The sequence below is a fragment of the Aureococcus anophagefferens genome, assembly GCF_000186865.1.
Source record: "Aureococcus anophagefferens unplaced genomic scaffold AURANscaffold_6, whole genome shotgun sequence".
Classification (NCBI taxonomy): domain Eukaryota; class Pelagophyceae; order Pelagomonadales; family Pelagomonadaceae; genus Aureococcus; species Aureococcus anophagefferens.
In genome coordinates, this window is record NW_008705566.1 from 1342332 (window position 1) to 1362743 (window position 20412).

Sequence of the window (20412 nt, forward strand, 5' to 3'; positions counted from 1 at the left end):
AACGGGCGTGGCGCATGACCGCCGAGAGCGCGACCGCCTACCTCGACGCCGCGGGCGGCGCCGCCGACGCGCGGCGGATCGTCTATTTCGGGTCGACGCTCCTGCCCGCGATGCAGCTCCTGCCGTCGCGGGCCTACGGCGGGTGGCCGGAGCTCAACGTGACGCGGGGCCTCGGCGACGTCGCCGCCGCCGTCCGCTCGAGGCGCGCCTGCCCCGTGTTCCACACGGTGAACTGGATCTGCGACGCCGCCTTCGTCGACCGCTACGCGCGCGTCGTGCGGTCCGCGACGTCCTACGCGGCCTTCTCTCCCGGGGGACGCAACAAGCGATCGCTCTACTTGTACTTCGAATCGACGTGCGCGGCGACGCTCGGGCCGGAGCGGGGAAGCGAGGTGCCGCTCTGCGCGCGGCTATCGCTCACGTCCTGGGGCTCCGACTTCGCCGCGTCCCTCGAGCGGGCCGCGCTCCGCGCCGCGCGCGGCGTCCCCGTCGTCGACGCGCACGCGATCACGCGGCGCGCGTGCAACGCGACGAAGGACGGGCGCCACTACACGCCGCGCCTCCCGGCCATGCTCGCCGCGTTCGCCCGCGCCGTCGCGTCGTGTCCACCCACTTAGGCGCTCGTGAGCTCGGCGTGGGTGTGGGGGAGGCCGGCGAAGAAGGCCGCGGCGCGGGCGACCTTGTCCACGCGAACGTTGAAGACCGGGTGCGTCTCGTGGAGGAGGTTGCCCGGGTCGCCGTAGACGACAGTGGACGCGTCGTCGCCGTAGAGGCGCTGGCTCGCGGCGAGGCCCGAGAGGCAGTAGCACGTGTGGTAGTAGTCGCGGTTCTTGCCCGGCTTGTCGCGGAGGCCGCCCTCGGGGTACACCTGCGCGCAGAGGAGGATGTAGCGCTGGAGCGCGCGCTCGTCGCCGAGCGTCGGGCCCCGGCAACCGTCGAGGTCCAGGTCCAGGTCGAGGTCCAAATCGTCCGCGGGCGGCGGCGGCGCGGGCGGCGGCGCGCGGCCCCCGGGCCGCCAGACGAGGCCCGGCGGCGCCTCGTCGCTCCGCGTGTGGCCCCTGCGCACGTGCGCGACGAGCGCGAGCGTGCCGCCCTGCCAGAAGCTGTAGCAGCCGTCCACCAGCTTGTTCGTGCGGCCCTGGAAGCCGCCCTCGACGCGGGTCTGGCGCCGCGCGAGCCACCGCTCCAGCGCGTCGAGGTCGACGGCGTCCGTCGCGTTCAGGATCACGAGCGCGGCCAGCGCGCAGAAGACGTAGCCGCCGTGGGCCTCGACGCCGGGCTCGCCGCCGAAGCCGCCCTCGTAGGTCTGGCAGCGCAGCGCGTAGGCCGCCGCGCCCTCGGCGAGCTCCGGCGTCAGCACGTTGAACAGCGCGGCGACGGCCAGCGCCGTGTACGTGCCCCGCACGTCGACCTCGCCGTCGTCGTGCATGCGGAAGCCGCCGCTCGGGTCCTTCATGGACAGGAGGAAGGCGTACAACCCTTTCCGGTCCACGGACTCGTACGCGCGCCGCGTGCCGAGCACGGCGATCGCGAGCGACGCCGCGTAGGTCGGCGCGCAGTGCGCGAGCTGCTGCGGCCCGCCGCCGTAGCCGCCCGTCGGGCTCCGGCACTTGGCCAGCGTCGCGACGCAGTCGTCGATCTTCTCCTCCGGCAGCGCGTCGAGCAGGTCCATGCCGTGTAAAATCCAGTAGCAGAGCCACGGCCGCGACGCGTCCAACGCGACGTAGGACCCGCCGAGGCCCCCGAGGCCCTTCATGAGGTAGGCGACGTGGCGCTCGCGCATGAGCCGCGGCCGCCGCCGGTCGTCGAGCATGCCCGCCGACTCCATGCGCGCCGCCTGCTCGTCGCTGATGCCCTCGAAGTCCATGAGGTACTTGGCGCAGGCGACCTCGCACTCCTCCTGCTCGTAGAGCGTCAACGACTCGCGCAGGAGCTCGTTCCTGCGGACGCGTTCTTCTTGGGTCGCCATATCGATGCGCTCGAGGGCGCCGGCGGCTCTTCGCCGGCCCCAGATCCAAGCCTGTGGCAAGCAAACGAGCTGGATACGGCCTGCTCGGTGAATTTCACGTTTGATCAAGGGGATACTTGAAGATCCCCTTGGTTTGATTAACACGGCAGCAGCCCGGCGATTTTTCAAGCTATGGCCGCGCTGCTCGGGCTACGTGGCGCGGTCGCGCCGACGCACACGGTCATCCTCGCGCTGGACACGGACGACGTCATCTGCCAGCCCCTTCCCAGCGACGTCGACGACACCGAGAGCGAGGCGCTCCCGGCGCGCGTGACGCCGGACAAGAGCCCGCCGTCGGCGCCGGCGCGCGTGACGCCGGAGTGCGACGCGCGGGACCAGGTCGAGGTCGGCCGCGCGGCAGCGCGGGACCAGATCGAGGTCGTCGTCGTCGGGTCCGGGGCGCAAACCCCCGTCGAGTTCGCGACGTCCGGGTGCCTGCTCGACGCGCTCGGCGACCGGCGCGCGGTGCCCAGGCCCAATGCGCGGCGGCCGCGGCCGAGCCTCGACGTCCCGTCGACGCTCGACTACGAGCGCGTCGTGCTGAAGAATACGTCGGATCGGCCCGCGACGGCGCACCGGAACCGCCTCGCGAGCCGGACGCGGTCCGTCGACGGCGCGCGCGCGGCCGACGGCGCGCCCGCGGAGCAGCTCGTGCGCTTCCTCCAGGCCCGGGGCCTCGGCCAGTACGCGCCGGCCCTCGCCGGGCTCGGCGCGCGCAAGGTCGCGGACCTCGCGCTCCTGAGCGACGACGACCTCGACGAGATCGGCGTGCCGCCCGACGAGCGCATCAGCCTCCGCGTCTCCGTCGGGTAGGGCTCCAGGCGTGCGACGTAAGCGGCCTTCTGTACATTCACTTAAGCGCGATCGGATAGGTCACTGATGAACTGCACGTTTGCCACTTGGATATCGATGACACTGGATAATATTATCCTTATGATGTCAAGCTAGAGCTCGGCTGCCCGACGGACTGCGCACGCTGCCCGACGAGCCGCACCATGGTGACCGCGTCGGGCGAGGTGCCGCCGCCGCTGCTCTTCTTCACGTGCCTCGTGTGCACGGGCGTGATGGCGAATTTTACGCTTTTAGTGCCCGTGTCCACCTACTACAGCGCGACGCTGCTGGAGAGCGGCGTCATCGTGTCGAGCTACGCGGGCGGCGCCATCGTCTCGCTCTACTTCTGGTCCACCTACGACCGCCGCGCCGTGCGACCGGCCTACGTGCTGCAGGCCTGCCTCATGTGCGCGGGCAACGGCCTCTTCGCGATCGTCGCCGCCGCGGGGCTGTCCCGCGAGGCGACGTTCTACGGTCTCCTACTCGCGCGCTTCGTCGTGGGGCTCGAGGCGGGCTGCATGTACAACGCGAACCTGGCGCTCGTGGGCTACTCGTCGGCGGAGCACCGCGTCAGGTACCTGGCCATGTACCAGTCGTTCGTGGGCCTCGGCCTCGTGCTCGGGCCCGCGGTCTCGAGCTCGTGCCTCGCCGTGGCGCAGGGCGTCGGGTCGGTCGTGCTCGAGGAGTCGCTCTCGGCGGCCGTCATGGCCGCCTGGGGGCTCGTCGTCCTCGCGCTCGTGGCGACGCGCCTCCCGGGCGACGCGGACCTCGAGCGCGAGTACGGCCGCGTCGCCGTGAGCGGCCTCGACGACGTCGCCGCCGCCAAGGCGATCTCGCGCGCGGACCGCGGCCTCCTCAGCGTGCGCCAGGAGCTGCTCCTGGAGATCTTCCTCGGCAACCTGCTCCGCATCTACCAGCGCCTCGGCTGGGAGGTCGGCGCGGTCGTCGTCCTCGCCGCGAACTACGACTGGGGCTACGTCGCGGCGGGCTACGCGCTCTCGTCCTTCGGGTTCTTCCAGGCGCTGGGGCAGTACGTCTTCAGCCGCTACTGCAAGGCGAGCCACCCCGTCCGCGCGCTCCACGTCCTCGAGCTCCTGGAGGCCGCGAGCATCGCCGCCATGTTCACGAAGAGCAACGCGAAGGTCGGGACGGCCCTCGACGCGTCGCTCTGCGCCGTCTTCCTCGCCGCGTCGCTGCTCTTCTACGTCACGAACTGCCTCACGTCCGCGCCCTTCAACGCGCTCGTCCTCGAGCGCGCCGTCGGCATCGACAAGGAGGACATGATGCGCGCGTCGCAGTACGGCATCTTCGTCGCGCTCGGCCTCGCGCCAATCGTCGTCCGCGGCGCCATGGACTACCTCGCGTCGGCCAAGGACCACCAGGACACGCTCGCGGGCATCCTCCTCGTCGGCTGGGGCTTCCAGACGCTCGTGAACAGCGTCCTCACGGGCCGGCGCGGCGCGCCGCCGAAGGCGGAACCCGACGACGGCGCCCGCCCAGACGGCGAGGGCGCGCCCCTCGTCGCCAAGGGGGGCGGCGCGGTGTAAGAGGGCGGTCGACGACGGCGTCGTTGACGGGTCCGGCGGCGTCGATGGTGATGGCATCGCGTCCGAGTCGGCGTCCCGCGGCCGCCTGCGCGGCGGCCGCAGCGCGTCGCCTCACCGCCCCCGCGGCCGGGGGGTCCCCGGACCCCGCCGTCGAAACACGACTCACAGACGAGGCTGGTGCGATCGGCGCGGGCAGCGTGAGTAGTGGCCGCCCTAAGCGCACGACACCACCATGTCGAAGCTCGGCGTCTTCGGCTCGGCCCAGGCGACGAGCGACCGCTACCGGCGGCGGCTTTTGGCGGCGGCGGGCCTGAGCAACAACCTGCTCTTCAGCAACCTGAACACGACGATCACGATCAAGAGCTCGCCGCCGAAGACGGCGCGCGTGACGAGCCAGCTGGGCATCATCAGCGGGAACCTGACGAAGCGCAACGAGCAGCACTCGTGGCAGCGGCGCTTCTGCGTGCTCGCGCCGCAGAGCCTGCTCTACTACTTCGAGGACGCCGAGGGCGACACGCCGCGGGGCATCATCGACCTGGAGTACTACACGGACATCAGCGCCGAGCCGAACAACGTCGTGCGCCTCGCGACGCCGGCCCACGCCGGGCCCCAGCGCACCTTCTACTTCCAGGCCGACTCCGAGGAGGACATGAACGCGTGGCTCTCGGCGCTCGTCCGCGAGCGCTACTTCGTGCTGCGCGACGAGCGCGACGCGTACCAGGAGCTCCAGCACGACTTCCAGGCGCAGACGGCGCACATGACGCAGATCATGGGCAAGAGCTCCGAGGACGCGGAGCAGGCCGCGGCGGACTTTGAGCGGACCGCGCGCGAGGAGTCGGAGCTCGTGGACCAGCTCCAGGCGCTGTTAGCCGACGTCGCGGACCACGCGCCGCCCGAGGCGCCGGCGCCCGACGACGACGCCCCCGGGGGGTCGCCCGGCGGCCGGAGCTCGGGCCTCGCGGCCGCCGCGGAGCGCCGCGCGTCGCTCGCGCGCCTCGAGGCCGCGGGCGTCGCGCTCGCGACGCGGGTCGCGTCCCTCGAGGCGACGCTCCTCGAGAGCGAGTCCGGCGCCGCGCGCGAGGCCCAGGAGCTGCGGGAGCACGGCTTCGAGGTCGCGGAGCTCGAGGCGGAGCTCGCGCGCGAGGAGGCGCTGCTCCGCGACGAGGCGGAGAAGAAGGCCGCGATCCTCGCCGACTGCGACCAGCTCGACCGCGAGGTCGACGAGGCGCGCATGAACCTGGGCATCATCGCCAAGACGCGCGCGGCCGCGGACGCGCGCGTCGCGGAGTTGAACGACCAGAAGAAGCTCCTCGTGCGCGAGGTCAAGAACGCGCGCAAGGCCTTCGCCGAGGCGCGCGCGAAGAACTCGGAGCTGTTGAAGCAGGCCATGGACGAGAGCGCCTTCTCCATGTCCGCGTCCGAGGACCTCGCCGACGCGGGCGACGACGACGCCTCCGCGGCCGACGCGCCGAGCCCGACGGCCGCGGCGTCCGAGCCGGCGCCCAAGCCCTACCCCTTCGACGCCTCCGCCGCCGGCGGGCCCAAGGACAAGGCCTCGAGGTCCTTCGCGGCCGCCTTCAAGTCCTTCGTCGCGGACGCGAGCCCGAAAACGGGCAAGAAGGGCACGATCGCCAAGGACGCGCAGCTCAGCTCCGACGACGAGGACGCCGCGGCCGAGCCCGCGGCCGACGTTTCGCCGGCGCCGGCGCCCGACGCGCCGGACTTCGTGCTCCGGTGCCGCCGCTGCAAGGGCACCGTCGAGGGCCCGCGGAACTCGACGTGCACGTGCGCCGTGCCCCTCGTCGGCGACGACCCCAAGGCGCCCTCGGTGAAGGACGCCGCCGACGCCGCGCGCCTCGAGGCCCAGCGCGTCTGGAAGTCCTTCTCGGGCATGTCCGCGAAGTCGTTCTTCGGGTCGTCGTCGCCCAAGGGCCCCGCGAAGGTGCCCGCGCCGCCGCCGCCGCCCGAGGAGACCAAGGTCGAGGCGCCGCCGCCGGCGCCCGAGCCGCCGGCGCTCCCCGAGGAGGAGTTCGTCTTCACGCCGCTCAAGTACCACGGCGACGACGACCTCCCCACGATCGCCAAGGACCCGCCGGACCAGGTCGAGCTCGAGGCCGACGACGCGCCGGACCTGACGAGCCTCTAGGGGGCAGTTTTTACACGTGATGTTACACGAAGAACATGGCCCAGCCGCGCGGCGGGGCCAGGAACGCGCCGTCGGGGTGCGGGTCCCAGACGTCGACGAACGCCTCGTCGCGGTAGCGCGCGACGACCTGCGACGTGTGGTGGCGTGCGCGGACGACGTGTGGGACGCCGGCGGCGCGCGACGTGGCCAAAGTCGCCGCGCGGCGATGTGCCGCGCAGGATGCACAGCCGTCCGTCGTGCGCGTCGAGCGCGTCGCTCGGCAGCGCGACCTTGACCGGTCGCCGGCCGTCGTGCTCCCGCAAGTAGGCCGCTATGGCCTTCTCGTAGCCTTCCGGCGCTTTCACGAAGTTGGGCGTCTCCGACAACGTCTTTCCCAGCAGCGAGCAGACGCAGGCCTGCAGGGCGTTGCCATTGGCAGGCGTCGTGTCGTCCTGCTGCACGCGCGCTGGCAGGTCGTCGTTCATGGCGTCGATCAATGCTGCAGCGCGCGTCTAGGAGGCTTGTGCACGCTGCGCGGGTGCTCTGATCGGGCCTATCGCGGCGCTGCCACAAGGCCCACCATCGTCTCCACACCTCGCTCCGCCGCGGCGCGCCGACGGCCGAGCCGCCGAGCGCGTCGTCCGGCACCGCGCACCGCGTCGTCCGGCACCGCGCGGCCATGGCGGACCTCGCGGAGAAGCTCGCGACGTACGCGGAGCAGCTCGCGCAGGTCGAGCAGCTCCTCCAGGCGGACCCGAGCAACGACCAGTTCCTGAAGCTGCGCACGGACCTGCTCGAGGTGACGAAGCTCACGGAGGACCTGCTCAAGTACAAGCACGAGCAGAGCGAGTCCCAGCAGCCGAGCGGCGACGCGGGCGAGGCCGAGGGCGCGGCCGTCGACGTGAGCCCGTTCCAGGTGGGCATGCGGTGCGAGGGCAAGTTCGACGACGGGACGAAGACGAGCTGGTACCCCGCGGTGATCACGGCGGTGTCGCCCGACTCCTACACGCTGGTCTACATCGGCTTCGGGAACACGGAGGCCGTCGGGCCCGAGTCCATCCGGCCGCTCATCTGCGAGAGCCCCCTCGACCCTTCTCAGATCGACGTCGGCTTCGAGTGCGTCGGCCGCTACAGCGGCGACGGCAAGTACTACGAGGTCGTCGTCGAGGCGATCACGGACTTCGGGTACAAGGTCCAGTTCCAGGAGTACGGCAACAGCGAGGAGCTGCCCCTCGAGTACCTCCGGCCCAAGGACGCGGACGGCGGGCGCCTCGACGCGAACGAACTCTACCGCGAGGCCGACGGGTCCTGGCGCATCCCGGACCACCTGCGCGTGTCCCACACGGACAGCGAGCAGGAGCGGCTCCGGAAGCGGCGCAAGGTCAAGGCGCTCAAGCAGAAGGACAAGCAGCGCGAGAAGGACGAGGTCCGCGACGGGCAGAAGAACTCGTGGCTCGCGTTCCAGAGCAAGGGCGCGAAGCGCAAGGTCGCGGGCTCCATGAAGGGCGCGCGCAAGGGCTCCATCTTCGCGAGCCCGGACACCGTCGACGGCCGCGTCGGCGTCACGGGCTCCGGCGCGGAGATGACGGAGTTCGGCGAGCGCAAGAAGTACAAGATCGCGCCGCCCCTGCCCTAGGACCGGGGCTAACTTACTGGAGCTTCGCCGCGAGGAGGGCCGCGTGCTCGCGGACGACCCACGAGTTGAGCTGGGACAGGAGCGACACCTCGGCGACGGACAGGTCCAGGTGCGTGATCGTCGGGAACTGGGGGAAGTTCGGCATGTCGTCGGCGATGGCCGCCTTGGTCTTGTCGGGGAGCGCGTCGACCCACTTCCGCGGCAGGTCCAGGTACACGAAGGTCAGATCCACGACGCGGCCCGCCTCGATGCCGAAGAGCTCGTTCGCGACCGTCGTCACGTTCACGGACGCGACGGCGCCGGAGCCGGTCGCGTTCGCCGCCTGGAGCGCGGCCACGAGGCGCGGCAGGCCCTCGGCGTCGAAGACGTGGTTGTTGGCGACGTTGCACTCGACGTCGGCGCTGACGACCCGGCCGAACATGGCGGGGATGTAGAGGTCGACGAGGTCCGCCGTCGCCTACCGTCAATTCGCGTTTTCTCCCGCATAAAAACTCGCGCCGCGGGGACGCCGCCGGTCGCGTTCACCGCGTAGGGGTCCCAGGCGTCCGCGGGCGCGAGCGGGTCCTCGCAGGCGTCGAAGACGACGATGCGGTCGAGCCCCCGCTGGAGCAGGTGGAGGATGCCGAAGTTGTCGAGGTCGCCGCCGTCGCCCACGGCGAAGAAGTCCGGCGGGTCGTCGGGATCGACGCCCTCCGCGGGCGCCCAGAGGCGGAACGTCGGCACGAGCGAGAGCAGGCCGCTCCCGGCGTCGCCGTCGTCGTCGTCGCCGCCGAGGCGCCGCCGCGCCTCGAGCACCTCCGGCAGGTGCGTGAGGAGCGCCGCGGGCGCCATCGACGCGATGCCGACGGCGTTGTTGAGACTAAAGAGGCGCTTCGCGAGCGCGACGGCCGTCCCGTCGTCGCCGGCGGCGACGGGCGCGCTCCCGAAGGCCCAGGACTCGACGTAGCCGCCGACGGCGTAGGTGCCGTTGTCGCTCCAGGGCCAGTGCTTCGCGTAGGGCACGTCGACGACGCCGGATCCCGTGCCCACGTACTCGGGCCCCATCGCCAGCGGCAGGTACGTGTTGTTCGCCAACGGGATGAGCGCCTCGGGCCCCTCGATGGCGCCGACGAAGACGACGTCGGGCGCGGCGCCGTCCCGCGGCGCGAGCGGCGCGCGCGAGAGCGCGCCGAAGACCGCCGCGTTGCGCGCCGCGGCCGCGTCCGCGGCCGCGCGCGTCGCGAAGAAGGGCTGGTCCACGCCGATGCCTGTGATAATCAAGGTATGGATTTCTTCGGGATCGTACTAGTCGCACCCGTCGGCTTGAGGAACGTCTGGTAGATGGCGTCGCGCCAGATGTGGTCCCAGGGCTTGCTGTCGTAGAGCGCGCGCTCCGCGAGGAGCTCGACGCACTTGGTGATGATCGCCGCCGGCAGCTCCGCGAACGAGCCGGCCGCGGACGTCACCGCCGCCACCGTCAGATTCTCCGGCGGGACGTAGGCCCCGACGAGCGCGTCGTCGCTCGCGTTCGTCGGCGCGTAGAGGTACCTAGGCGCGCGCGCCTCGAAGCCCGCCGCGCTCGGGGACGCCGGAGCACTCGCGGCCCGAGGAACCACGCGCTGCCGGAGACGCTCGTCACGACGAGGTCCTCGCTCCAGAGGCCGAGGTCCCGGAGCGCGCGGACCCAGCCCATGGCGCACGTGAAGGCGCGGGACCCGCCGCCCGAGAAGCCCACGCCCACGGCCTTGGCTTTCGGCTTCGGCAGCGCGGCCGCGGAGCGCGCCGTCGCCGTCGACCCGTCGCAACTCGACGCCGCGAGGTCCTTGACGTCGTCCATGTCGCAGGACGACAGGCTGCCCTTGGCGACGCAGCAGGGCGCGCTGCAGTTGTTGAGCCCGACGGGGCGGCAGCCCCGGGACCCCGGCGCCGCGCACCACTCGCAAATATGGAGGCTCAGATCCGTGTGCGCCACGCATGCCCAGGGGTCCGAGATGTCCGTGCAGGGCAGGTCGATGATATTGGCCGAGCCCGCGGCGAGCGCCAGCGCGAGCCCCATCAGAACCGCCATCGTCACGACTCAATAACGACCGCATTGAACAGAAGTTGCAGCGGCGCGTGCAGCGCGCGTGGTGCAGCGACAAATTCGAAAGATAAATAAAAACAAGGTTGCGAGGCCCCGCCCGGCGCCCCTACGGCCGCGGGTTCACGCGAGGTCGGCCGCCTTCGCGGGCGCCGGGAGCGACGCCTCGGGCACCTCGCCGAGGACCTCGGCCAGGTGGGTGAAGTAGGGCCCGTCGTCCTTCTTCGTGATGTCGAAGACGGGGGCCTTCTTGTCGATGGTGATGGCCTCGTCCTCGTCGGCGATCTTGTCGACGATCTTCGACTTGATGAAGTCCTGGCGCAGGACCTGGAGCGCGACGTCCGGCTCGTCGTCGTTCGCGATGATCTGGCCGAGGATGAGCCCCAGCGCGAAGAAGGCGACGATGAGCATGAAGATGTTCGCGCGGTTCGACGGCCCGTAGCCCTGGGCGTTCGTGAAGAGCGGCGGCAGGAAGACGAAGATCGCCGCGTTCGAGAGCACGGCCGCAAAGTTGATGAACGTGTAGATGGAGTCGAAGACGCCGATGTCCTGGGCGCCCCGGGGCTCGATGCGCCGGAAGCCCGTGAGGTACTTGTAGCCGTTGAGGCGCAGCGTGACCATGTTCGACAGGAAGCCGATGAAGGCCGTCGCGGGCGCGGCGAGCGAGAAGAGCGCGATGTAGCCGTACTGGACCGTCGCGATCATGTAGTTCTCGATCATGTCGAGGGTCTCGTCGTACTCGACGAGCATGTACTCCCACTCGGCCTTGGTCATGGCCTCGTCCATGCCGCCCTCGTTGTACTCGTTGAACTTGATCTGCAGGATCGGCAGCACGAACGACACGCCCGCGGAGACGACGAGGTTCGCCGCGAAGATGATGTAGAGGTTGAAGAGCAGGTCCCAGAGGCAGTTGTTCTCGAGGCAGGCCCAGTTCGAGCCGAAGCCGTCGGGCGGGCTGACGTGCGACTGCACGAAGACCGTGAAGAAGAGCGAGCCGTAGGCGTTGATGAAGTTGAAGCAGAAGAGCTTGAGCGTGAGCTTGTCGGCGAACTCCGTCTCCGTGCGCCAGTTCTCCGCCTCCGTGAGCTTCACGGCGATGTCCTTGAAGACGAAGGTGAAGACCTGGATGCCGATCGCGTTCGCGAGCGTCGCCGGCATCGAGCTGTACGTCCGCGTGAAGTGGCCCTGCTTCTTGAAGACGACCATGAGGAGCATGAAGCCCAGGTTCAACAGGATCATGCCGAGCGTCGCCAGCACGCCCTTGGCGACGGCCGGCGCGCGCTCCTTGGGCAGAAAGTAGACGGCCGGCTTGCCGTCGATGGGCGACTTGACGATGTGGCCCTGGTACTGGGGCCGCTCCGGCTCCTCCTCCTCGAACTCCGTCATGCCCCACTTGAGCGCGTAGGTCTGCTCCGTCTTGCGCCAGCCGTCGTGGTACGCCGCGAGCCACACGAAGAGCGCGACGCCGAAGATCGCGCGGCAGTAGGCCGCGGGCTTCGAGTCGAAGCCGATGACCTGGATGATCGTCGTCGCGACGAGGCCCAGGGCCCCGAGCCAGGCCGTGTACGTCGTCGCGTGGCCCAGGGACGCCATGTAGAGCGCGGCCTGCTCGCCGAAGTAGTCCTTGTACTCGTCGAAGGGCATCTGGCTCACGGGCGCCGCCCAGGGGTAGGTCATCCACTTGTGGTAGAGGGCCGTGCGCTCGATGGGGTCGTGGAGGCACATGAAGGCGAGCATCTTGCCGTCGTTGATCTCCTTGCCGACGGAGATCTCGCAGCCGCCGAAGCGGTGGAGCGTCTGGATGATGTCCGTGACGAGCTTGATGCGCTGCATGGACCGGAAGGGCGACGTCGCGTTCGCCGGGTGCGAGTAGAGCGGCAGGAGGCTCGGGTGCCGGTCGTACTTGCAGTAGATGTGCTGCGACGGCGCGAAGCGCGACACCGCCTGGCCGTCGCAGTCCGTGCCGATGTCGATGGGCGCGATCTGGAGCTCGGGGAAGCCCGCGGCTAGGGCCTTCTCGAGCTTGGACGGGTCCATGAGCATGGGCACGTCGCGGACGTCCGCCTGGCCCTCGAGGCGGTCCTCGGGACTCCGGATCTTCACGTAGATCTCGTCCCCCTGGATGCTATAGTAGCTCTTGTACTGGAGGCCCGCGGACGCCAGCTTCTCGATGGTCGCCTCGAAGAACTTGCGGTTCGCGTTCTCGACGTCCTCCTCCTTCGACTCCTCGTCCGACGGCGTCACGGGCAGCACCATGACGACATCCCAGTCGCCCTCGGTGCCGATGGACGTCTTGAGGTCGCTGCCGTAGGACGTCAGGCCCTCGCCGATCTTCGCCGGATCGCCGACGAGGCCCTTGAGCAGGTCCATGGTCGTCGACGATCAAAATCAGGCCTCCATCGTGTCACAGGCAACAATGGAGGCCAGGGAACTCTTCCAGAAACCACAACATTGATGTTCAACAACAGGGCTGGCCCGACGATGGGCGCCTGCGCTGGTCCCTAAAACCACGCGCGACTAGGTCCGCAGGGGCTGCTTGAATGATGGGCGCCTGCGCTGGTCCCTAAAACCACGCGCGCCTGACGCGAAACGTTCGCGATGGAGATCCTGGTCGTCGGCGCCGGCCTCTCCGGCTCCCTCGCCGCGTTCTTCCTGCGCGAAGCGCTGCCCGACGCAAAAGTCCACGTGTGGGACGGCGCGCGCGGCGTCGGCGGCCGGCTCGCCACGGCCCGCTTCGGGGACGATGAGCTGAGGGCCAACATGGGCGCCCAGGAGCTGCACTACACCGAGGACGGCGGCGCGGGCGAGATCGCCGCGCGCGCGCTCCTCGAGGCCGGCGTCGCGTCGCGCGAGGGTCCGGGCGTGCTCTTCCCGGCGGGCGACTCGAACGCGGTCTGCCGCCGCCTCGTCGAGGCCGCGGAGCTCCGCTTCGGGACTCGCGTGAAAGAGGTCCGCGCCGCGGACGGCGGCTTCGTCGCGGCGGCCTTTGGCGGCGCGCCGCGGCGCTTCGACGGCGTCGTCTTCGCCGGTTCCGTCGCGGAGCTCGCGACGACGCACGGCTCCATCGACGCGTTGGTGCGCCCCTTCCGCGGCGACTTGCGCACGGTGCGCTACACGCGCCAGGCCTGCGCGGCGCTGGCCTTCGGCCGGAGCGTGCGCCGCCACTTCGGCGGCGGCGCGCGGACGCTGCGTGGCGCGGGCGCCGTCGAGCGGCTCGTGCTCCAGGAAAACGACGCCGTCGTCGTCGCCGTGTCGACGACGGCCTACGGCGCGTCGATCACCGGCCTGCGGGCGACGCACCGGCCGACGCCGAAGGACCTCGCGGTGAAGGAGCAGGTCCTCAAGGCGATGACTGAAGCGGCGGCGACATCGCTCGGCGGCGAAGCGCCGGTCGCGTCAAAACTGAACTACTGGAAGTTCTCGCGCTGCGTGTGTGGGTTGGACAGGCAGTTCCTCGAGCTGTGCCCGGGCTTCTGCGTCGTCGGCGACTATTTCGCGGGCGGCTCGACGCTCGGCGGCTGCGCGGCGAGCGCGCGAGCGGCCGTCGCGGCGCTCGCGCGCGCGCTCGCGGTCCCGTCGCCGCCGCCCGCGCCGCGCCGCCGCCGCCGCGTGCTCGTCTGCGGCGCGGGCGCGACGGGCGCGCTCGTGTCGCGCGGCTGCCGCGAGTTCGCCGACGTCGAGGTCTGGGAGGGCGCGCGCGGCTGCGGCGGGCGCATGTCGACGACGCGCTGGGCGCCCGACGGCGGCGACGAGATCCGCGCGAACGTCGGCGCGCAGCTGCTCCACGCGGCGTCGCCCGAGGCCGTATCGTTGTTGAAGGACGCCGGCGCCGCGGGCGAAGGCGGCGTCTTCGAGCCGCCGGCGCTCGGCGCGGCCTCCGTCGTGAAGCGCCTCCTCGGCGGCGTCGCCTGCCGCTTCTCGACGCGCCTCGGCGAGCTCGCGCCGCGGGCCGGCGGCTGGCTCGCGACGCCGCGGGGCGGCGCCGCCGCCGAGGTTTTTGATGCTGTTGTTTTAGCCATGCCGCCCTCGGACGCTTTACGCGTCCGCGGCGTCCCCAGACTCGATTTTCCTCTCAAATGGCGCTCCTGCTTCGCCCTGTCGCTCTGGTGGGCCGATTCCACGGCGGCGGCGGCCTTCGCCGACGCGCTCCACGGCCGATCGTCGCGCGACGTCGCCCGCGCGCGGCGCCAGAAAAACGCGGCGGGCGTCGCCGTCACGATCCACTCGACGCCCGAGTTCTGGGGGCGGTTCGCTCGCACGAACGCGGGCGGCGGCCGCGGCGGCGGCGCCCAGGCCGGCGGCGGGCGGTCGTCGGGGAAAGGCGTGGCGGGCGGCGGCCGCGAGGCCGTCCAAAGGGCGCTCAGGCTCGCGGCCGAGGCTCTCGCGGGGCCGTGTCCGGCGCCGGATCACGTCAAGTTGCTCAACTGGCGGACGGGCCAGGTGTGCGAGTGCGACGGGGCGCTCTCCCACGACCTCGGCGGCGGCCTGTTCCTCTGCGGCGACTGGGCCGCCGGCGCGTCGTCGTTCGAGGCGTGCGTCCGCTCCGCGCGCGCGGCCGCGGCGGCCGTTCGCGGGCGCTTCGAGGACGGCGAGGTCGAGCCGCCGAAGCGGAAGAAGCAGCGGCGGAGAAGGGGGCGGAAAGGGGGGCGGGGGACTTAGCACTTCCACCGAAGAACTTACTACCTTTTTCTGTTCGCCCGGGGTTTCTGGTTGCCGCGTGCGCGACGAGGGAGAGGGACGCCCGGCGGCGGTCTACGCGGCGACGCGGCGGCGGAGCTCGCCGCGCGAGTTCACGCGGCGGAGCTCGCCGCGCGAGTTCGAGCGGCGCATCTTGCCCGCCGAGTTGGACCGCGCGAGGCCCGAGCGGCTGTTCGAGCGGCGGAGCGCGGGCTTGAGGTTCGATTTGAGGATGCCCGGCTGCTCGTACTTGACCGTCGAGAGCTTCTCCCACTCCTCGACCTTCTGGTCGTGCGCCAGAGCCGCGTAGATGTCGCCCTGCTGCGAGCCGCCGGCGTGGTAGCCGACGACGTAGACCAAGGGGAAGAGGCAGATGAGGGCGTAGAGGGCCGGCGACGGCGCGCGGGCCGCGAGGAAGGCGCAGGCGTCGGCCCAGCCCGGGTGCGTCGCGACCGCGGAGAACGCCGCGGCGCCGACGGCGACGAGGAGCGCGTTCTCCGCGCGGGCGAGGAGGCCGGGGCCCCGCTTCCGGGGCATCTTGAACGTGCCGTTGAGGTAGAGGCTGTGGCCGTCGCCGCGCGCGGCCTCGAGGGAGACGAGGTCCTTGGGCAGCTCCCGCTTGACGCGCTGGCACGTCGGGGAGACGAGGACGTCGCCGAGCGAGACGCGGCGGCGGCGCTCCTCCTCGGCGATGCTTGTCACGTAGGCGATGGTGTTCTCGTAGTCGTCGAGGGCCTCCTGGTAGGTCTCGCCGCCGTCGGAGACGTCCTCGTCGACGAGGCCCATGCCGAGCGTCTCGTCGTCGGCGGCGTCCGCGGGCGCGGCCAGGCCGACGGCGGCGATGCTCGCCGCGGCGATGACGCAGATCCCGGAGAAGAGGTACGAGAGGTCGGCGTGCGAGATGAGGGCCTTGGTCAGCAGCACGGACGACGGCGCGAGGCAGAGGCCCCAGGGGAGCTGGTGCTTGTTCGAAGTCGCCGCGGCGGGCGTTTCGATCAAAGAATGCTCGAGCATGTCGAGGGTGGGTCCCACTAGCATCGTTTGGGCGTGTTTTGGAGTCGATTGATGGGGTGTACGGTGCGTCGGGCGCAGCTGTTCTGACGTCTGGCTCCAATCTCGAGCGCGTCAAAGCTTCGGGCCGCGCTGGCCGAGCCGCAGATGTCTTCAATGCTGACATGGCGGGCGACGACACCGTGTGACAGACGATGTTCAAGGAGGACTTCACAGAGGACGCCTCAGAGGCTTGCGGGCGCCGCTTATCACTCCTCCGCCTCTTCGATCCCCGCCTCGGCGATGCGCCCCTCCTCGGCCTTGGCCGCGTCCGTGGGCTCCGGCGGCGCCTCGCGCGCGGCCTCGGCGAGCGCGTGCTTGACGGCCTCCGGGTGGTGCCGCGTGCGGCCGTCGCCGAGGAACTCGATGGGCTGGGCGCCCTCCTCGCGGAAGACCGCCGCGGCGGCGCCCGTGAGGTAGTCGAGCACGGACCCCTCGAGTAAAATCTCCGGCCTGCTCGCGTCGCGCGCGTTCGCGGCCACATCGAGCACGGAGCCGTCGCCGAAGACCAAAACGCGCGCGGGGCTCACGTCCACGAACCCCTTCTGCCAGGCCGGCGCCAGGTCCGGCCGGCCGGCGCCGTGCTCGAGGCGCAACGCCGTCTCCGCCGCCGGCGCGCCGCGGCCGAGCGCCTCCAGCAGCGCCGGGTCCCTCCGGAGCGCGGCCGCGAGGCGCGACGCGGCGTCCGGCGCGTCGCGGCCCTCGGGCCGGAAGCGTTTCTCGTAGAGGGCCAGCTCCAGGAGCCGCGTCCGCGCCCAGTCCGCCACCGACGGCTCGTCGACGTCGCAGTGGGCGACGACGTCGCAGTCGACCCAGCACGCGAACGGCCTGGGCAGCAAAAGGGTGATTCAACGTCGCTTCAACGTGAGTGTTCCGCGCGCGCGCGTTCCAGAAAAAGCATCCATGCTTCGAGACCGTTCCGAGAGATGATCGCTCGTCCAAAAATCAGCCGAAACGAGTGGAAATCGGCCGAGATATGAGCCTTTGAAGTTGGGAATTTCGCTCTCTTTTGCTGCCCTGCGAAGGGCGTCTCGATCAGGTACCGCCCGCCCGACGGTTGCCCGCCCTCGACGCGCCCGACGGGCGCGCCCTCGGGCAGCGCGGCGACGGCGACCTCGGCGTCGACGGTCGCGTAGAGGCCCGCGGCCTCCGCGGCCACGCGCGCGAAGACGCGGCGCGGCGGCGGCGGCGGCTCCGGCACGATGACGAGCTGGCGGTGCTTGAGCTTGCGCGTCTCCTCGTCGAGCTCGGGCTCGTCGGCCCAGGCGCTCTGCATCCACGTCGACGCCGGGGCGGCTCGCTGCGACCGCTGCGCCGCGAAGCTGTGGAAGCTCGACGTCTTCCGCGCCGCGGGCAGCTTCGCCAGCGCCGTCGAGGCGGCCGGCGGCGCGGCGGGCTTCTGCGGGGCGTCGACCGCCTCGGTCTCGAGCGCCTCGGGCCGCTGCGTGGACACGAAGTCGCGGAAGGACATGGCGCCGACGACCGAGGCCACTCACCTTCGAGCCGGGGGGTTGGCGTTCCCACACCGGCCCCTTCCTTCCGACCCAAAGATCGCGCGTGCACTCGGATCGGAGGTGTGGCGGCGGTACACTCGCGCCAAGCCTGGCACCGACCGCCACGCCGAGAGCACGCCGGGATTGGCGCAAGGCAGTAGCATCCTGAGTCGCCTCATTCAGACGACACTCAACGGACTCTCCGTGGACCGGGGGAGGTTGAGAACGAAGGCACCCGCACCCGACGGGCAGGACGTCCGGCTCGACTAGGCCGATTCAACCTCAGGACCACAAGTGGCTAGCCGAGGGCACCGCCGAAGAGGACACCCGTAGTCAGCGGGACCGAAGAGAGCAAAGACGCCGACGCCGACGGAACCGCACAGAGCGCCACGCTACGAGGAGACGCTGCAGAATGCAGAGAAACGAATGGACACGGGCACATCGAAGCCCGCACACCGAAGCCACCGAGGGCGCCGACCCCACCAGCTCCCTCCGAGACTCACGTCGAAGGCATCCGAACGAAGCGAGCGCGCGCGGCAGCCCCCCGGGCCCATGGGCGACGTCGCGCCGATGGCCAAGCCCTGCAAGTCCTCGCGCTCGGCGCCCCGCTGCCCAATCGACGCGCGCAGCGGGGTGCTCCGCCCCGGGCGCCCACCGGAGCCGACGCGGCGGGCCCCACCACCGGCCGCTGCGCGAAACCACCTCCGCGCACCCCGGAGGACCGCCCCATAAGCTTCGGCGTTATCATGTTGAGTTGTTTTAATGTTGATGAGTGCAGGTTCGCGCGGTGCAAAAGACGGCTTGAGCGCTCACCGGTTGAGTCGTTCAAAGCAGCGCTGCCGCTGTGAGACGCCGCGTCGCCTTGGGCCACGACGACGATGATGGACGCGGGCCTCGCCCACAAGAAGGCGGGCAACGCGCGCTTCGCGAAGAAGGCCTACGCCGAGGCCATCGAGAACTACGACCTCGCGGCCGCGGACTTTGAGGCCTGCGGCGCGTCGGCCGCCGGCGAGGCGTCGAAGACCTACGCCAACGCCAGCGAGTGCCGCCTGCGGCTCGGCGACTTCGCGCTCGCGGAGAGCGCGGCGTCGCGCGCGCTCGAGCTCGACGGCGCGAACACGAAGGCGCGGTTCCGCCGCGGCCGCGCGCGCCTCGAGCTCGGCGACTACGAGGGCGCGATGGCGGACCTGGGCGCCGTCGTCGACGCCGGCGGCGGCGACGAGGCCGAGGCCCTCTTCCGCGAGGCCATGTCGAAGCAGCGCCTCGCGACGTTCTCGCTCGCGCTGCGCGGCGAGGGCTCGGGCGACGACGCGCTGGGGCCGCGCGACTTCTTCGAGGGCCTCGACGGCGACGGCGCCCTCGCGCGCGTCGTCGACGCCTACCGCGTGGGCGCCCTCGACGACGGCCGGGCGCCGGACGACGCCGCGGGCCTCGACCGCTACCTCGCGGACGCCGAGCGCGGCGGCTGCGTGCCCGCGGGGTGGGACGCCGACGGCGCGGCGCGCGCGCGCGCGCACGCGGCGACGGCGGCGTCCTGGCGCGGCCTCGACCCGTCGAGCGCGACGATCCGCGGCTTCCAGGACGTCTACGTGTCCGCGGGGCGGCCCCTCGAGCTCTTCCGCGTCCGCGCGCTCGCCGACGCCGTCCGCGAGCGGAACGAGGGCCCCGCGCCACGCGCCGCCCCGCCGCCGGCGCCGCCGCGCGTCGACGCCAAGGCCGCGGCCTTTGAGGAGGCGTTTGGGAAACCATCGCCCTACGCGCGCCTCGACGTCGAAAAAGCGCTCGCCGGCGGGACCGCGGCCGCCGTCGCCAAGGCGCTCGTCGCGGGCGACTTTGGCACCCACGGCCTCGACGCCGACGTTTACGCCGCGGGCGTCGCGGCCCTCGCGAGCGAGACGGACCGGACCGCCGCGCTCGCGCTCGCGGCCTTCGACCTGCTCGACGGCCGCGACGGCGCGGCGCCCCAACGGCGCCTCGCGCTCGCGGTCCTGAGCGGCCGCGAGGCGGCGGTGGACGACGACGAGGAGCAGCCCGCGGCCTGGCGCGCGGGCGTCGGCAGCGAGCTCATGGCCGGCGCGTGGGCCATCGTGGAGTCCGCGCGCGCGGCCATGGGCTTCGTCGGCAGCCCCGGCGGCGCGGCGAAAATCCTCAGGGAGGCGCCCTGCTTCCGCGCCGCGGCGACGGCCGAGGCCTGGGACCCGACGGGCGCCTTCTTCGCGGCGGCCGCGCGCCTCGCGCTGACGGCCGGCGCGGACGCGCTGCGGCGCGGCGACGCGGCCGCCGCGGCCGAGGTCACGGCGGGCGCGCACGCGCTCTGGTCCCGCCTCTGCGCGGGCGTCGCGGGGCCGGACCGCGCGCCCCTCGTGGCCCTGTCCCTGCTGCGCGCGCGCGCGGCGGAGCAGCTCGGCGACTTCGCGGCCGCGCGGCGGCTCGTCGGCGCGAACGTCGGCGGCGCGCTGCACCACGTCGCGCTCGAGCGCGGCTTCCTCGAGAGCGAGAACGCGTCGCTCGACATGGGCGAGGCCGAGGCGGCCGAGGTGCTGCAACGCGTCGCGAAGCGGCGGGGGCCCTTCCCCGAGCGCGACGTGGCGCCCGAGACCGACGGCTGGCGGAGCTTCGACGCGTCGCCGGGCCGCGACGTCGACAACTTCCTCCTCGCCGACGAGGAGCTCACGCTCGTGCTGTGGGAGCGGCGCCTCCGCGCGAGCGGCGCGACGCGGCTCCGGATCGTCGCGCGCGGCGCCGCGCCCTGCGACGTGCTCCGGGGTTTGGACGCGGCGCTGCCCGGGCTGGAGGCGCTGCGGGTGGACGCGACGGCCGGCGGCGCGCTCCACCTCGCGCCGTTGCTGGACATGTCGAAGCTCGAGGACCTCGAGGTCCTCGGGCGGGCCTGGGTCGGCCCGCTGCCGCCGGGGCTGCGGCGCCTCGCGGTGCCGGCGCCCGCGGACGCGCGCGGCCTCGAGGCCGTCGAGGCGCTCGAGCGCCT

The 20412-nt window shown here is 71.8% G+C and overlaps 6 protein-coding genes across 6 annotated transcripts in view; 3 read left to right on the forward strand and 3 right to left on the reverse strand.

Moving 5' to 3' along the window:
* Positions 1 to 613: 613 nt before the first annotated feature.
* On the reverse strand, positions 614 to 1813 carry AURANDRAFT_24404 (hypothetical protein; the record flags this gene model as incomplete). The annotated part of the gene is made up of 2 exons (XM_009037587.1): positions 614 to 904; positions 1022 to 1813. 2 exons carry the CDS (start codon positions 1811 to 1813, stop codon positions 614 to 616), a joined length of 1083 nt encoding a protein of 360 aa, XP_009035835.1.
* Positions 1814 to 7187: 5374 nt separating this feature from the next.
* Positions 7188 to 8147, forward strand: AURANDRAFT_23922 (hypothetical protein; the record flags this gene model as incomplete). Its single annotated transcript, XM_009037307.1, has 2 exons — positions 7188 to 7450; positions 7592 to 8147. Coding segments are annotated over 2 exons (819 nt in total), but the record flags the coding sequence as incomplete, so codon positions are not given.
* A 2123-nt stretch (positions 8148 to 10270) lies between these two features.
* On the reverse strand, positions 10271 to 12576 carry AURANDRAFT_71328 (hypothetical protein; the record flags this gene model as incomplete). The annotated part of the gene is made up of 1 exon (XM_009037586.1): positions 10271 to 12576. The coding sequence occupies one exon, from the start codon at positions 12574 to 12576 to the stop codon at positions 10330 to 10332; it is 2247 nt and encodes a 748-aa protein (XP_009035834.1).
* A 228-nt stretch (positions 12577 to 12804) lies between these two features.
* On the forward strand, positions 12805 to 14865 carry AURANDRAFT_63119 (hypothetical protein; the record flags this gene model as incomplete). Its single annotated transcript, XM_009037308.1, has 1 exon — positions 12805 to 14865. One exon carries the CDS (start codon positions 12805 to 12807, stop codon positions 14863 to 14865), a length of 2061 nt encoding a protein of 686 aa, XP_009035556.1.
* A 1277-nt stretch (positions 14866 to 16142) lies between these two features.
* AURANDRAFT_63120 (hypothetical protein) lies at positions 16143 to 17404 on the reverse strand (the record flags this gene model as incomplete). The annotated part of the gene is made up of 2 exons (XM_009037585.1): positions 16143 to 16761; positions 16977 to 17404. 2 exons carry the CDS (start codon positions 17402 to 17404, stop codon positions 16143 to 16145), a joined length of 1047 nt encoding a protein of 348 aa, XP_009035833.1.
* Positions 17405 to 18304: 900 nt separating this feature from the next.
* AURANDRAFT_63121 (hypothetical protein) overlaps positions 18305 to 20412 on the forward strand; it is a gene marked incomplete at both ends in the record, with an annotated part of 3266 nt that continues 1158 nt past the window's right edge. Inside the window, one exon of the mRNA XM_009037309.1 lies at positions 18305 to 20356. Within this exon, the coding sequence (XP_009035557.1) occupies positions 18305 to 20356 (2052 nt within the window). The remainder of the gene's footprint in view (positions 20357 to 20412) is intronic.